The sequence below is a fragment of the Leopardus geoffroyi genome, chromosome E2 (genome assembly GCF_018350155.1).
Source record: "Leopardus geoffroyi isolate Oge1 chromosome E2, O.geoffroyi_Oge1_pat1.0, whole genome shotgun sequence".
NCBI lineage: Eukaryota > Metazoa > Chordata > Mammalia > Carnivora > Felidae > Leopardus > Leopardus geoffroyi.
The window spans coordinates 17707373-17721589 of NC_059335.1; the positions used below are offsets into that span (position 1 = coordinate 17707373).

The 14217-nt window shown below is 55.5% G+C and overlaps 1 protein-coding gene across 1 annotated transcript; it reads right to left on the reverse strand.

The window, feature by feature from the left end:
- Positions 1-5705: 5705 nt before the first annotated feature.
- LRFN3 (leucine rich repeat and fibronectin type III domain containing 3) lies at positions 5706-12295 on the reverse strand. Its single transcript, XM_045441042.1, has 3 exons — positions 11126-12295; positions 8373-9815; positions 5706-6334 (listed from the first exon to the last, which is right to left on the reverse strand). Exons 2-3 carry the CDS (start codon positions 9797-9799, stop codon positions 5869-5871), a joined length of 1893 nt encoding a protein of 630 aa, XP_045296998.1. The 5' UTR covers positions 9800-9815; positions 11126-12295; the 3' UTR covers positions 5706-5868.
- Positions 12296-14217: the final 1922 nt, after the last annotated feature.

Genomic DNA, 14217 nt, shown 5'->3' on the forward strand with positions numbered 1-14217 from the left:
AGCTTGCAGCCCTAGCTCCCTTCTCCCCCCAGAATCCTTGCCTTTGGTAGGGAGTGTAGGGGGAGAATTCAGGAAGGAATTATCTCAATAGCTTCATTTCTCACCTGCTTGAGATCCTTCCCCTGCTCTTCAATACCAGAGGAGGAGGTGAGGGAAGGCTCCACCAAGGGCACAGGGAACAGCGTTGGTGTGTAAAAGGGTGGACCTTTCAGGGAGTGTTTATTTCCTTCCAGCCTGAGGTGGGAAACATATGTGCTAGAGATGCAGCTGGGACCTGGTTGCGGGGGGAGGGGGGCCGGGGGCGGGGGGGGAAGGCCTAAACCGCCAGGCTGAACTGGAACTCTTGGTCCCAGGAACCCAGGAGAGCCATAGAGAGTTCTATGTGGAGAAGGGTCAGGTTTGGCTCTACGAAGAATCCATGAACCAGAGTGGGAGACTGAAGCCAGGGGCCCAGGAGGGGGAGATGCAGGGACCCAGGTGGGTGAGGCCAGAGCTAGAATGGGGTGGGTCAAAAAAGGAGGAAGAATAAGTGGGAGAGCTGCTCAGGAGGCTGAGTGGAGGTTGCCCTGAGAGGACCTGGGAAGAGGGGCAGATTTGGGAAGAGGTTAAGGCCAATGAGGCATCCAGTGGATGTGAGAGGCCTGGGGGCTGTCCAGGAAGCCGAGGGAAGCCAGGTTTAGGAGAGGGGCCAGCGCTGGGGACAGAGATGTGGGGGTCATCAGCAGAGAAGGAAAACGGAAGCTTGGGGCCATGTGGAGAGGTGACGCCCCAGAAGGAGGTGACCGCGGAAGCAGGAAGGGGATCAGTTCCCAGCCCTGGGGGCCACAGCATTTAGGATGAAGAGGAAGTTCCCAAAGATCTGACGTTTTAACCAGAGGACTGGGGAGGGTTGAAGTGCACTCCAGGGGTTCCACAGAGTTGAAGCCAGAATATACCCAGAATAAAGTCCTTTGAAGTCTCACATTTTATACTCTCCATTCTTGCCAATTTTGCATTCACTTTCATCAGCCTATCCATGTGAGTTCTCATATAAAGATTTTCAAGTACTTACCAGTGACACCCATTAACCTACCCTTGTGCAACCCCCCAACAGTGAAAATCTTCAAGTGAAAATGTAGCTCTAGATTCAGTCTGTGGCACTGAGCCTCCTGGCCAGTCTCCTGGTGCACTGGGGTGTCTGTCACCCAAGTATTCAAGGCCCTTCATAGCCTGCCCACAGTGACCCCTTCCAGAGGCAGCCAAGCCTCCCACCCTGGCCTTGTTCTTTGCCATGTGTCCCTAGCCACCCTTCCCATCACAGACAGCTAGATCTTTCTAAAGTCCAAACCTGACCCAGTTCCTCCCCGGTGGCTCTCTAGTGCCTCTGGAAAGGAGTCACATCTCCTCAGCATGGTGGCTGGCATCCACCCACTCCTTGGGCTCACTCATCACTACTCCCCCCCCCCCCCCCCCCCTTCTACCCTGTGCTCCAGCTACACAGAACTTCGGCCAGCTCTCCAAGAGTACAACCTTCTCTCCCTTTCTTGTGTTTTGCACACGATGTTCTCTCTCCTTGGGAGACCCTCTCTTCTCCTGGCTCTTTTTGTATATTCCTCATGTACACAGGGCCCAGTGCAAAATGAAAATGTGGAGTCCTTTGTTCAAAAATTGTTAAGAATTTTGTGATGGCGACAGCAGGGCGTTCAGCCAAGCACAGGGCCCTTCTAAATGTGAGGTGCTATGGGACTGCACAGGTCATACTGCTATGAAGCTGGCCCTGCATTCGGGAAATCATACTCTCCCCACCTCCTATGCCAGGCCCAGTAAGGAGCCCGTTCTGGGCTCCCAAAGTCCCTTGGGTTTAGACAGGTCCTAATCAATCTTGCCTGTGCTTCCCCCATCCCGGCACTCTCCACCCTGGGATGCCACTGCCTGGTGAGGATGTATTTCCTCCACTGGACTGGAACTATGTGAAGGTGGGGTGTGGGGCTGTGTTGGTCACCACCGTGTTCCCGGCATCACCCTGTACAGGTCTGGGCAACACCAAGCACTGACCACCCATCCTTGCTTTTGTGAAGCATGACAGACACTAGGGGAGGAATCAAAGGCAGAGGCCATGCTCATGTTCAACCCGGAAGAGAAACATCCCTTTTCGAAGGATCCCTTTATCTGACTCTCCCATATATGTGCCCCTGGACAGAGCTGTGAAAGCCTGGCATTAGCTCAGGCCCTGCAAGGAAGGGATCACAGACACCAAGACACTCGGGGCCTGTGTTAGATTAGCCGCACTCAGACACATAGGTTGAATGTGACAGCATGCAGACGGGGGAATGTCCTGGTATCAGGACTACAGTTACTTCGAGAAAACGCTCCAATAGCCTGGAACTTTGGTTTCAGGGAACCTGGTCTCAAAAATATGCAAGGCATTCTGAAAGCCACACAGGGGGTGGGCCGCGGAAGGAGTAGTAGCCCTCCCTACGTTCAGGAAATTGGTGCACCCTGCTGGGCAGTGTTGGACAAGCTACATTTTAACTTTAAAGTCTAGATACATGTGACCATTTGTCCATAGTAGTACTGTTCCTGTATGGTGCTGGGGGATAGTCCAGGCACCCTCTTGCGGAGGCAGAGGGGTCCATGCTAGAGGAACTAGCCTGCCCGCATGTATACTTTCCCACATTCCTTTCTTCCAAACTTGTAATTAGCTACCGCTTGGTGTGTGTCCCCTTCCAGGCCTGCATTTCCTCGTGCCCACATTCCCTCCAACCAGCCACAGCCTCTGCCTTGGAGAGCCGACATCCACTGTCTGCTTGGTACCTGAACCTGGAAAAGGTTCTTAATTCCCACGCTTCCTCATCTAAGGGCTGGATCCTTGGTATCAGACACCAGGGCCCTACAGCTCTTCCTGCCAGTCTCTGCAGTCTTGCCTAAGAGCTAGGTTATTGGATAGGGTCCACATTGTCCTCCTCCATGTAGGGGATAGAGGCCTCTGGTGAGGTAGCCTCAAGCCTCTCTCCAGTCCATCCACTTCAGGCCCCAACCTGATCTGGGTCAGCCTTCTGCCTGGACTACCACAGTGGCCCCTTCCCTGGGCTCCCTTCTTCACTTCTGTCCCCCGTGTGCAAATAGACCTACCACTGGAGCTTCCTGAAGATCAGGGGGCACGACGCTGTTCAAAACCTCCAACGGCTTCTCATATCACTTAGAAAATCTGGACTCTTCCCAGCAGTCTACAGGGTCCTGCATCATCTCCGCCTTCACACTTTCCAGCCTCAACACAGCATCCTTCCCTCACCCCACCTCAGCACCCACTTCAGTCCCTTTTATTCACCATGCATCCCTCAGCCCCTACACTTCTGAACAGCATGTGCACGAGGTACCCTTTCCACCCCCTGTGTAGTTGACTCCAATCTGAGCATCCTTCAGATCTCAGCTGAGTAGTCACTTCCTCCAGGAAGCCTCTCTCAATCTCTCTTCTTGGGTCAGGTCTCCTGGTTATAGGGTCTCACAGTTCCCATGAATCTCTCCTGAAGGCTCCCCTCCCCGTCACCACAGCGGCTTTACACTTGCTTGTGTGATTATTTAACATTTGTCTCCCCACCAAATGGTGAGATATGTGAGGTCAGGACCTGTGCCTATATTTTCTCAGTACTGAATTCCCAGTACACTGCACGAGTAGGCACACACTAAATTGTTTAAATTTAAAAAAAGGGTTGACGAATGGTGCGCTCTGGCTCCCCCTCATGCCAGCAACTGGTATTTTGTAGTTGGCACTAGATCTCCAATCTTCCCCCTCCCTAGGTCCCCCTTGGCCAAGACACCTCACGCTCCCTGCTGGCTTCACCTGACCTCAGCCACCGAGGGTAACAAACAAGGACCTCATTATGCTGCTGGAGGAGCTGCTCAGGAGTCAGATCAGGTCCCTGGGACTCAGGTTGTTCCCATGGCCAATGGAAGATCATTTTCAAAGCCTACACCCACCAAGAAAACTGTTAAAGAATCTAGGGTTCTATCCCATGAGGACGAGGTCATGTGCACCAGGTCATGCGGATCGCCAGCCCAGTCTTGGGCCCTCTTCACCATGCCCCTCACACTAGCATCACTCCAGAGAACACTCAGAGGACTTAAGTCCTTCTCCCCCACCCCCATCTCTGCCTTTGGACCTACCACCACAGGTGGACTGGGGCCAGAGAACACTATTCCTTTTACTGCCCATCTCATTCCTGGATCTCCAATGAGGCCTGGTGTTACCAAAGCCCAGGGTTTGGGCTTCCAAACCTCCAGGTCTGGTGCCTGAGAGGGACCTAGGGCAGCCCAAGACAGAGTGAGGACCAGCCTTGCAGAGACATAGGGCTGAAAGGTCCAGATCAATCTGGACCAGGCCTTAGGCCCACAGAATCACAGGGTCTACACTCCCTAACTACACTTTCTTACCTCCTACTCTCAAATCAGCTGAATCTGGTACCTGCCCAACCAGCCCCCTAACACTGCTCTCACTGAGGTCACTGTGGCCTTGGTATCATTAAACACAATTGTCACTTGGGTCTGACTTGCCTGGTTTGCTTCACTCTGTCCCTCCATCTGCTGCTCCTGCTTAGTCTCTGTCAGGTTTTTCTCCCTGTCCCTTAAATATGGGAAGTCCCATAGGCTGTCTCATGACCCTGATGGTCTCCATTCCCCATTCCCCATCTCGGATGATAGAGCCTCTTTTCTGTTCCCAGCTCCAGCCTCAGACCAGGTCCCGAGGTCTCCTGGCCGCCACCCCCTGGACGTCCTCTGTCCCCACCCCCCACATTCACCCAGTCCTCCCCTGGCTTCAGCATCTTCCCCAAACCTGCACCTCCTTCCTGGTTCTATATCAGGTGGCTCCACTGTCCCCTCCCCTGGCCAGAGCCCTGGGCCTCACCCTGGACACTTCCCTCCCCCACAAGCCCTTCAGCTCCATAACCCATCCATTCAGCTTCCTCTCTCACCTACCCCCTACTCTTTTCCCCCAGCCCTGTCCCATTCCAGCCTTGTCCTTACCCACCTGGGTGCCTGCCTTGGCTTCCCCCAGGCTCCCAGCTTCAGTCTTCCCCTCTGGTCCACCCTCCTCATGACAGCTGGAAAGATCTTCCTAAAGCCCAGTCCCTCCCTTGTCCCTCCTCTGCATAGATCCTCCATGGATCACCAATACTATCAGGCCAGTCTGATATCTTCAGCCTGGAGGTCCTGGACTCTGCTCACCTCTCCTGCCTTGTTTCTACCACAGTACCTCCACTGCCTGGCATTTACTAAGTCCTTGCTTGTGTTGGGCCCTGTGCTGGGAACAGCTTTCCCTTTCTTCTTGGCCTAATTATCTCCTTGGGAGGTCATGCTCAGATCTCATCTTTCCTCCAGGAAGCTTCCCTGACCACACCCTAGGCTGAGTCAGGCACCTTTCCTGGGCTCCCGTAATCTCCTAGGCTTCCCTCATCACCACATCTTGGATCGCTCCAAACTGTCACTGTCTGAGAAGGGCTTGAGGCTGTCTAGGTCATGGCAGCATCGTCCAGCACAGGGCATGCCCAGGGAGCACGCTCAGGGAATTCTGTTGACTGAATGGATGACCATCCTTAGCCTCATCCAGGAACCTCAGACAGAATGGAGCAGGGGTCTCTCCCCAGAGGAGGCATTCCCAACTCCAGACCCCTGCACAATCCCCCCCAAACCCCACAGACAGAGACAAGGGCAAGGGCCTAGGCCCAAGCTTAGAAAAATAGGACTTTCTTGTTGTGCCCCGGTGCCCCCGACACCCTCCCCATCAGAGTTTTAAAAACCGTGAGCAATTTGGTGAGTCTGAGGCCAGGTCCCACAGGGTGCCTGGGTCCTCCCACCCCTGGGGCCAGAAGGGCCGTAGAGGTGGGTGCGAGGCTAGGGTCCCGTGGGTTCGTGGCTGGGCCTCCAGGGCTCACAGTCCAGCTGGACCACGGTGTGGGCCCTGGGCACAGCAGGCTCAGGGGCAGGCGGGGCCGGTGTGGGGCCCAGGGCGCCGTTGGTCTGCGAACAAACGCTGCTGACAGGTGCAGGTGCCTTGGCCTTGCCGGGGGGCTGGCCGCCGTGCACCTTGTAGCGCATGAGCAGCACGAAGATGAAGACCAGTACCGAGGCCACGATGACTCCACCAAGGGCGATGATCATGGTGCCGCCCAGGAAGGGTGCGTGCGGGGCCCCACAGGGCCGCAGCGCCGGCTCAGTGGAGAAGCGGGAGCAGCCCACTGGCCGTGTGGCCGTCAGCCCGGTGGCACCGTCCTCGTACACCGCTAGCACGCACAGGTCATAGGTGCGGCCAGATGCCAGGTCCGACAACAGGAAGGAGCGGCTGTCGGCGGGAATCATCCTGGAGGGACAGGCAGGCAGGGGTCAGGTCTCTGGCTGCCCAGCACGCACCCTGCACTCTACCCCAACCCTGCAGTCTGGCAAATCCCCCCCCCCCCACCAGTCCACTGCTACCCTGAGATCCCTCTCACCACTGCTCAAATTCCCTTTGATCTGATACCCTTCAGCTGCCTGACTGATAACCTCTGGGTCATCTTACGCTCCTGGCGCCTGCTGCTCAAATCCCCCAATTTAATCTCCCTCCAGCCCCAGTGCCCAGATTCCCTCCCAGGCTGCTGCCCACTGCTTCTCTGCTCTGCTGCTCAGTTTCGCTGGAGCCTCACTGCCCAACTTCCCTCCAGTCCCACCCCCCAGTCTCTCTCTACACCCTCGCTCAACTTCCCATCTTTCCCATCTGCCTCTCCTCCAGTCTGGGCCTGATTTCCCTTTTCCAACTGCCTGACTTTCCTCCAGCGTACAGCTAGAATTCTCTCATCTAACCACCCGATTCCCCCATGCTGCTGATGCCTGATTTCCTTCTAACCTGCCAATGAATGTCCCCCTAGCCCCATTGCCTTATTATTATTATTATTATTGTATCTAGGGCCTGCTTTCCAGTGAGCCCTGTCAGCTGATTCCGTTTTCATGAAACTGATGTGCCTCAGTCATCACAGCTGATTTCTTTTTCTCCCTGTTGCCTTATTTCTTCTTCCAGCTCTGTCTCTTGACTCCTTTCTTATCTCTGTTGCCTGGTTCTTATTTATCCTTACCTTTCCCGTTTCCTTTTATCCTTAGCACCCAACTCTACTTATTTCCTTTTGCAGCAGAGCACCCTGTGGGAGATTTAACTTGTTGTATAACCTGCTTTATTCCTCAACTGCTTTAATGAGGGAGTTACAGGGAACTCTGTGATTGTCTCTGAGAGGGTGGCTATCTAGAAGAGCACTTGTCTCATCCTCGCCAGGCAAGGTGGACAGGATTTGTGTGATTATCAGGTGTGGGGCCCTCCATGGAGCCCACTCTCCCTACATGGAGTGCTGCTGTCTGAGAAAAGGAACAGAATAGCTCACTAGATTTCCAGGACTGAAAGGGGAATCAATTGATGATCTCTTGAGATGTGGGCCCCTGGGGAAGGAAAGTGGACCCAGGAACTGGGTTTATAAGGTGCACACCCCAGGCCCTGGGAAGCCCGATCCTCTACAGCCAGGCCTCAGGGACTGCACCCTTGGCCTAGCCTGGCAGCGGGAAGAGGGAAGCGTCCATAGCCATCCATGCAAGTTAGACTTGGGTGAGAAGTGTCAGCAGCATCTGTGTCAGAGCCACCACTACTGGCCACATGTGGCCACAGCAGATGTTCCAAATGCTCTCGGCTCGGGGGCAGAAGATGTACTGATACACTTCTTGGGGCTTATAAGCCCCAGGTTTTCTTCTACTGTTTGCAACAACTGAATAGAGATGGGAATCCCCAACGGTGGCAAAGTGAATGTTCCTGTTCACCTAGTAGGTGGAGCTTGAACTAGGTTTGATTTGATATAGAAAATCAAAAATTGAGATGTCACATTAGAACTCTAAACATGTGGAGTTCACACTGCACAAACCCAAAGCCTATTTAGCCTCCTCCCCCATTTTTCCTTTCAATCTGGTCTGAGTTCCTTTGCAGCAGGGCCCCCTCATTTCATTTTCCCCATGAACTCTGTACCTTCCTGTTTGATCTCCTTTTCTTCTCACAGCATGGTCTGCATCTAGCCCTGTCATCTGGAAACAACTAGTTTTTCTTTATCTTTATATTTGATTTGTCTGTACCCCTCTACCTGGCTCCCCCCATTAACTTTGGACTCTTCTGGCCTGATTACTTTTTACTCTTGCTGCCTGATTTCTTTTTTACATCTGTTACTATTTACTTTTGCTGCCTTATTTCTTTTTATCACTGCTGCCAGATTTCTTTTACCTTCAGCCTCATTTCTCAGCTGTGCAGCAACCTGGGGTGTCAATGGATGTATTTCCAATCCTCCCCCCACCTCAGTCTGCCTCCCAAGCTACCCACTGCCTGGACCCTGCACCTGTAGACGAGGATGTCATCGGCTGAGCTGTTGTACTGGATCTGGTACATGCGGATCCCCGGGATAGGCCGCTGATCTGGCCACTGGACAAGAGCAGCTGTGGCCCCATGCTCAGTCACCTGGACACCACGGTCCGTAGGGGGCGCGGTGTCAGCTGCCTTGGCGGAGGCGGAGGCAGAGGCAGAGGCAGCAGAGGGCGGGGTGAGGGCATCAGGATCCCCGTCCCGCGGGGGGTCACAACTGGTGCTGTTGGCTAGCTGGGGGGGTGGCGGGGGGCCCACGGTCAGCTCAACAGCAGCGGTGGCCTCACCAGCTGCATTGGCCGCAATGCAAGTGAAAATGCCACCATCGCCCGGCTCAGTGACCAGCAGCTCCAACGTCCCATTAGGGAAGGCACGAGCACGGCTCGAATTGCCCACCAGCCGGCCCTGGGGTGACACCCAACGCACACGGGGCTCAGGGTCCCCCACTGCCCGGCAGCGCAGGGCAGCTGGCCGACCTGCAGGCACTGCCAGCGGTGGCGAGCGGTGAGTCACCACAGGGGGCTCACACACAAATTCCTCCTCGCCCACAGCCCAGAAGTAGCGGCCACCCAGAGCGGGCGGGGAGGCACAGGCCTCCAGGTCATCCTCCCTGGCCAGCCTCCGCAGCCACACCAGCTCGCAGTTGCAGTGGAGCGGGTTCCCACCGAAGGCCAGCACCAGGGCGGAGGCAGGTGAGCCTCGGGGCCTGGCTAGCAGCGGCAGGCGGGAGAAAAGTGGGTCGGGCGGGATGGTGGTCAGGCGATTGGAGGTCATGTCCAGCCGTGCCAACTTGTGCAGGCGGGAAAAGGCGCCAGCGGGCACAGAGGCCAGCAGGTTGTGGTCGAGGCCCAGTGTGTTGACATTGCCCAGGCGGCCCAAAGCCTCCCAGGGAAGCTGCTCCAGGTTGTTGTAGGAGAGGTCGAGATCCTCTAGTGTCTCGGCGCAGTCATCCAGGGCACCGGCCGCCAGGGCTGCCAGCTGGTTGTTGCTCAGGATGAGGTGGCGCAAGTTGACCAGGCCGCGCAGCTGACCCTCGCCCAGCGAGGTCAGCCGGTTCCCATCTAGGTGCAGGGCGCGGAGGGCGCGCAGGTCGGCAAAGGCGCCGGCTGCCACGTGGCGGATGGTGTTACGCGACAAGCTCAGATGCAGCAGGCCGGTCATGTTGGCCAGGTCCCGGCGGCGCACGGCCGCGATGAAGTTGTCCGCCAGGCGCAGCTCGGCTGCCCGGCGGTCTAGCGAGGGTGGCACGAACAGAAGGCCTGCCCCCGGGCACAGCACGCTTAGGGGCAGGGACTGTGTCTGGCAGCGGCAGCGGCGGGGACACGGGCTGGGTGCGGCTGGCTGGGATGGAGACGAGGCGGGGGCCAGCGGCAGCAGGCAGAGGAGCAGTGGAAGGACGGCCATTTCGGGCAGGGGCGGCCTACAGGGAAGAAGGGAGGCATTAGGGCGGGCTGAGGCCAGAAGAGGGGTGCCAGAGGGCATTAGGGTGGTCCAAGACCAGGAGAGAAGGTCACAGTGGGCTGAGAGCAAAAGAGTTGGGTCAAAGATGGTCAGAGAGAGGAGTGGGAGTGGTCAGACACATCAAAAGGCAGAAGAGATGGTCAAAGACTCAGAGGGATGTGTCATGGAGGGACACGGGGAGCAGAAATGGTCAGAGGAAAGGGAGGTAATTAGAGATGGTCAGAGACAGTTAGACAATGGGGGGGAGTGGGCAGAAGGGAAGCCAGAGTGTTTTAAATGTGGTCAAAGAGATGGGCAAAGCTGGCCAGAAGGAAGAAGTGGTCAGGGTGGTGGGAATGGCTACAAGTAGTCAAACATGACCAGAGAAGGGAGGTGGTTAGAGATGGTCAAGAAGATGAGAAGTGGACAAAGGAAGGCACATAGTCAGGGGTGGTGAGATCTAAGAGAGATGATCAGAGATGGTCAGAAATGGTCAAAAGCCAGAGAGGTAGTCAGAGAGAGGAGGAAAGGACAGACATGTCAGAAACAGCTGGAGAGAAGGACAGCTGATTAGGAAGAGGAGTACGGGGAGAGGTCATCAGAGAGGAAAGGCAGCCAGAGATGTTAGAAATGATTAGGGAATTCCAGTACTCAAGAGAGACAGAGAAAAGAGAGGTGGTCGGTAAGGGCCAGAGATGGTTGGAATGGCCATAGACTAGCAGTCAGAGTAGGCAGTGGGCGGAGGGCAAGAGTGATGGCAAAAGATGGTCAGAGACAGGCAAACGCTTAGAGTGAGGGGTGGACAAGAGCGAGGAGCTGGTGAAAGATGATTAGAGAGAGGCACGACGGACAGAGATGTCAAAGGTGGTCACTGAGTGAAGCAGTAGACAGAGGTGGCCTGAGAGAGAAGCGGTGGACAGAAGTGTCAAAGATGATCGGAGCGAGGAGTGGTGAACAGAGATGGTCAGTGAGAGGAGCAGTGGCTAGGAGAGGTGTCTAGAGACAGATGAGACAGATGGTGGGAAGAAACTGGAGAACAGAGTGAGAGATCAGAGACCTGGAGGTGCCAACAACTGGGGAAGAGGTCACAGGGGCAATGCTGGTCGAATAAATGTCCAGAGAGGGACGGCAGGAGCTGGAGGCAAACCCTTGGTGGTGGTGGTGGGGTGTCTGTTTCCTGGGGAAACCCCAAGGGTGCCCAGGGGGACCTAGCCCTCACTTACCTCCACCCCCAGCCACAAAGTTCCTCCCAAGTCCCTCCCCCGCATGAGGGTCCCCCAATAGCCTTACCTGAGCTGGAAGCCCCCCCCCAGGGAGCAGAGTCCTCAGGCTCCAAGAGGTCAGGGGCTAGGTCTCTGGAGGGGGCGCCTGGTCATCCCTTCTCTGTCCCCAAGGCCTCTGCAGAGGGACTGTGCTGTGTCTCAGCCAAGATCTGTGGCCATGGAGTCTGCAGACCTTGATATTTGGGGTCCTAGATCTCCAAATACACGGCTTCTAAGGGCCAATTTTAGAGACCCAGGCTCCAGTTTGGGTTGGTCAGAGCGAGTGTCTCCTAGCTCTGGTCTTGGGATGCTAAACAGCCAAATGAAGAGTCTAGGGTCTGAGTCTCAAGCCCAGTCCTGGAATCCAATACTTGGGTGCTGGGTTCAGATATTGGGGTGCTGAGTCAAGATTTGGAGGTCTAGAGACCTCCAATTTCAGCATTCGGGTTTGCAGCAAGGACTTCAGGCTCAAACTCAGGTTTAGGCCCCTTGGAATACCGGGGTTCAGATCTTGGAATTTGAGGCCTAAAGCTCAGAGTTCAGGTCCCAAATAGCGGGTTCCAGAGTATAGGTATGGGAATCTGATCCCAGATTCAAGGTCCCAGGCACAGAATTCAGAGTTCAGCTTCAGATTTGGGGTTTTAGATGCAAAGTCTTGAGGTTCAGACTCCAAAATTTGGGGTCCATATTCCAAGTCTTGGGGTTCCAGAGACTGAAGTTGAGATTCCAGCCCCAGATATTAGGTGTTCAGGCTCCAGGTCTTGGGGTCCCAGCCCCAGATCAGGGTCTCAGGCTCAGGTTTCCAGATCTCTGGATCCGATCTCGGGGTGCAGGCCCCCGATGTCGGGGTGCCGGCCCTGGGTTTGGGGCAGCGTGGTCCAGGCTGGCTTCCCGGGCTGCGGCGGGGACTGGCCCGGAGGGAGGGGGGCGGATGCGGTGGGGAGGGCGGCAAGGCAGCCCCGGGGGCCGGGGTGGGGCGAGGCCTGGGCGAGGACAGACGGACAGACTGGGACACGCGGGGTGGAGGCACTGCAGCGCAGGTGGGGGCGCAGGGGGGAGGGGCCGCGTTCAGAGACCCCTCCCCCGCCGGGGCCGGGGCGGGGGCCGGGCGGGGGCCGGGCAGGCAAGCCGGGTCCGGGCGCTCCCGCGGCCTCCTCGCCGGGAACCTAGGGCCTCGCGCGCGCCCGCGCTTAAAGGCGCAGGCCCTGCGCGTGCCCGCGCTTAAAGGTGTAGGCAGCCCCCTCTCTCAAAGGCGCGCCTCCAGCCCCACTTCCCATGGAGTCGCCCTGGCGTTGCTTGGGAGCAAGAAAAAAATCCTTGGATACAGAGAGACACACAGAGAGACACAGAGACTGAGACAAAGAGACACACAGATTGAGAGAGACAGAGACAAAAAGATAAGCAGGCTTAGACTGAGAGACAGGAGTACAATGAGAGAGGCAGATAGAGAGATGGAAGGATACACATATTCAAAGAGAGAGGGAAATACACAGAGACAGTGAAATAGACAAGGACAAGACAGAGACAGACAAAGAGACATAGAAAAAGTCAAAGAGACAGAGACATGGGTGGGTGGAGGGGGTAGGTGGGAGGGGGTAGCAGATACTGAACTGGGGCAACTCAACTGTGAAGATGGGTATGTGTATGTGTGTGTGTGTGTGTGTGTCCAGTTCTTATTCATAGCCCCGGATCTGCCTTACATCCCAAAGCCTTGGGCCCCCAAGCCTCTCTCCTGTTCCCTTGTCTCAGCACCACCTCCCTGGGATGCCCTTTCCTGGGTGGCATTTCCTTACTTGGACCCTGTTCAGCAACAAACCTGATCTTTCAGGCCAGAGAAGAAACTGCTCCTTCCCAAGCCTCCTTGCCCTGGCTGCAAGGGGAAAACTTGGCTCCCCTACCTTGTGCCCTCTGGAGTTATAGCTTAGACCTAAAGACACACTGGGCAGATATCCCATGGAGGAAGAAAAAGATAGGAAATGGGACAGAGGCAGGGGGCTGGACAGGTTGACCCAGAAAAGTGTGTCCACTGCCTTCCCCTCTCCCTGACTCAGGTTCACTGCCCCACAGAGGACTCTGCTAGAAATGTACTAACACATGACTCACCAGGTGTGGGGCCTGCCTGTGCAGACTATTGTGAGAAGATAGTGGAGGGAAGGGCGGGGCGTTCCACATGTCTCCCGGCATATGGTATTGCAGGAGATGTGGGTGGTGGCCTGCATGCCTGCCCTGGGAACTTGGTGATAGCAACATGGAGGACCTGATCTTTGGGGCCCCTGGTCTGAAGGGAACACAGTCTTGGCCTTTGGTCATGGCCCTAACCCTGGGGGAACCTGAATGGTCACAAACCACCCCTGGGGATCTCCCTTCTGAGTAGAGGAGTAAAGAAACCTTGTTGGGGGCAGGAACATCGATGCACATCCACCCTGGCATCCCTAGCTCTGCTGAAGGTTTCAGAACAGACTTTTGGCTCCTTCCACTCATGTGTATTGAAAAACTGCAGCTAAAATTAACTCAGCTCTAGGGCCCGCCTTTCCAGATCATTAGCAAAGTTCATCAGTGCTCCTGGGCCAGCATAGTGGATATTGGTTACTCAGACACTCAAAAAGAGGATGTAGAAGTCTCAGAGACACTACAGAAGTGGTGGAGGTGGGGGAGATACAGGGAAATGCCGGGGGACAATCCGAGAGCACGCTGGAATTAGAGTTCAGTGGAACTGGATGATTTGGGGGAAATGGGCAGGGGATGGGGGGAGAATGAGGCAGAGGATGAAGAAAGTTAATAGAGGCTGCAGGTGAAGAACAGGTTACTGCTCTGGGCAACTGGGGCTTACTTCAGCTGGGGAACATTAAGGAATCTTGCAGAACACATCAAAATGATGGTTCCCCCTCTTTTATTACCCCCTGCAAGATTTCTTCCTGCTGCATTTATCCACCAGTTGTTACCCCTTTGGGTAATAGTTGTGTCTTTGGTGGGAGAGAGTGGTACTGAGAGCCATCTGAGATCTGAGACAGAAAAGCAGAGAGGGATGCCCTGCATGAACTAAACCCGCTGGTCCTCAACATTGTAGTTGTTTTGGGATCACCTTGAACTTAACAATAGATCTCCAGGCCCCAGTTCCAG

Excerpts from the sequence above, each read along its gene's own strand:
- LRFN3 (XM_045441042.1), bottom strand. The coding sequence starts at position 9,799 with ATGGCCGTCCTTCCACTGCTCCTCTGCCTGCTGCCGCTGGCCCCCGCC. Across the intron at positions 6,335-8,372 it reads GATGACATCCTCGTCTACAG|GATGATTCCCGCCGACAGCC; the intron begins GTGCAGGGTCCA and ends CTGTCCCTCCAG.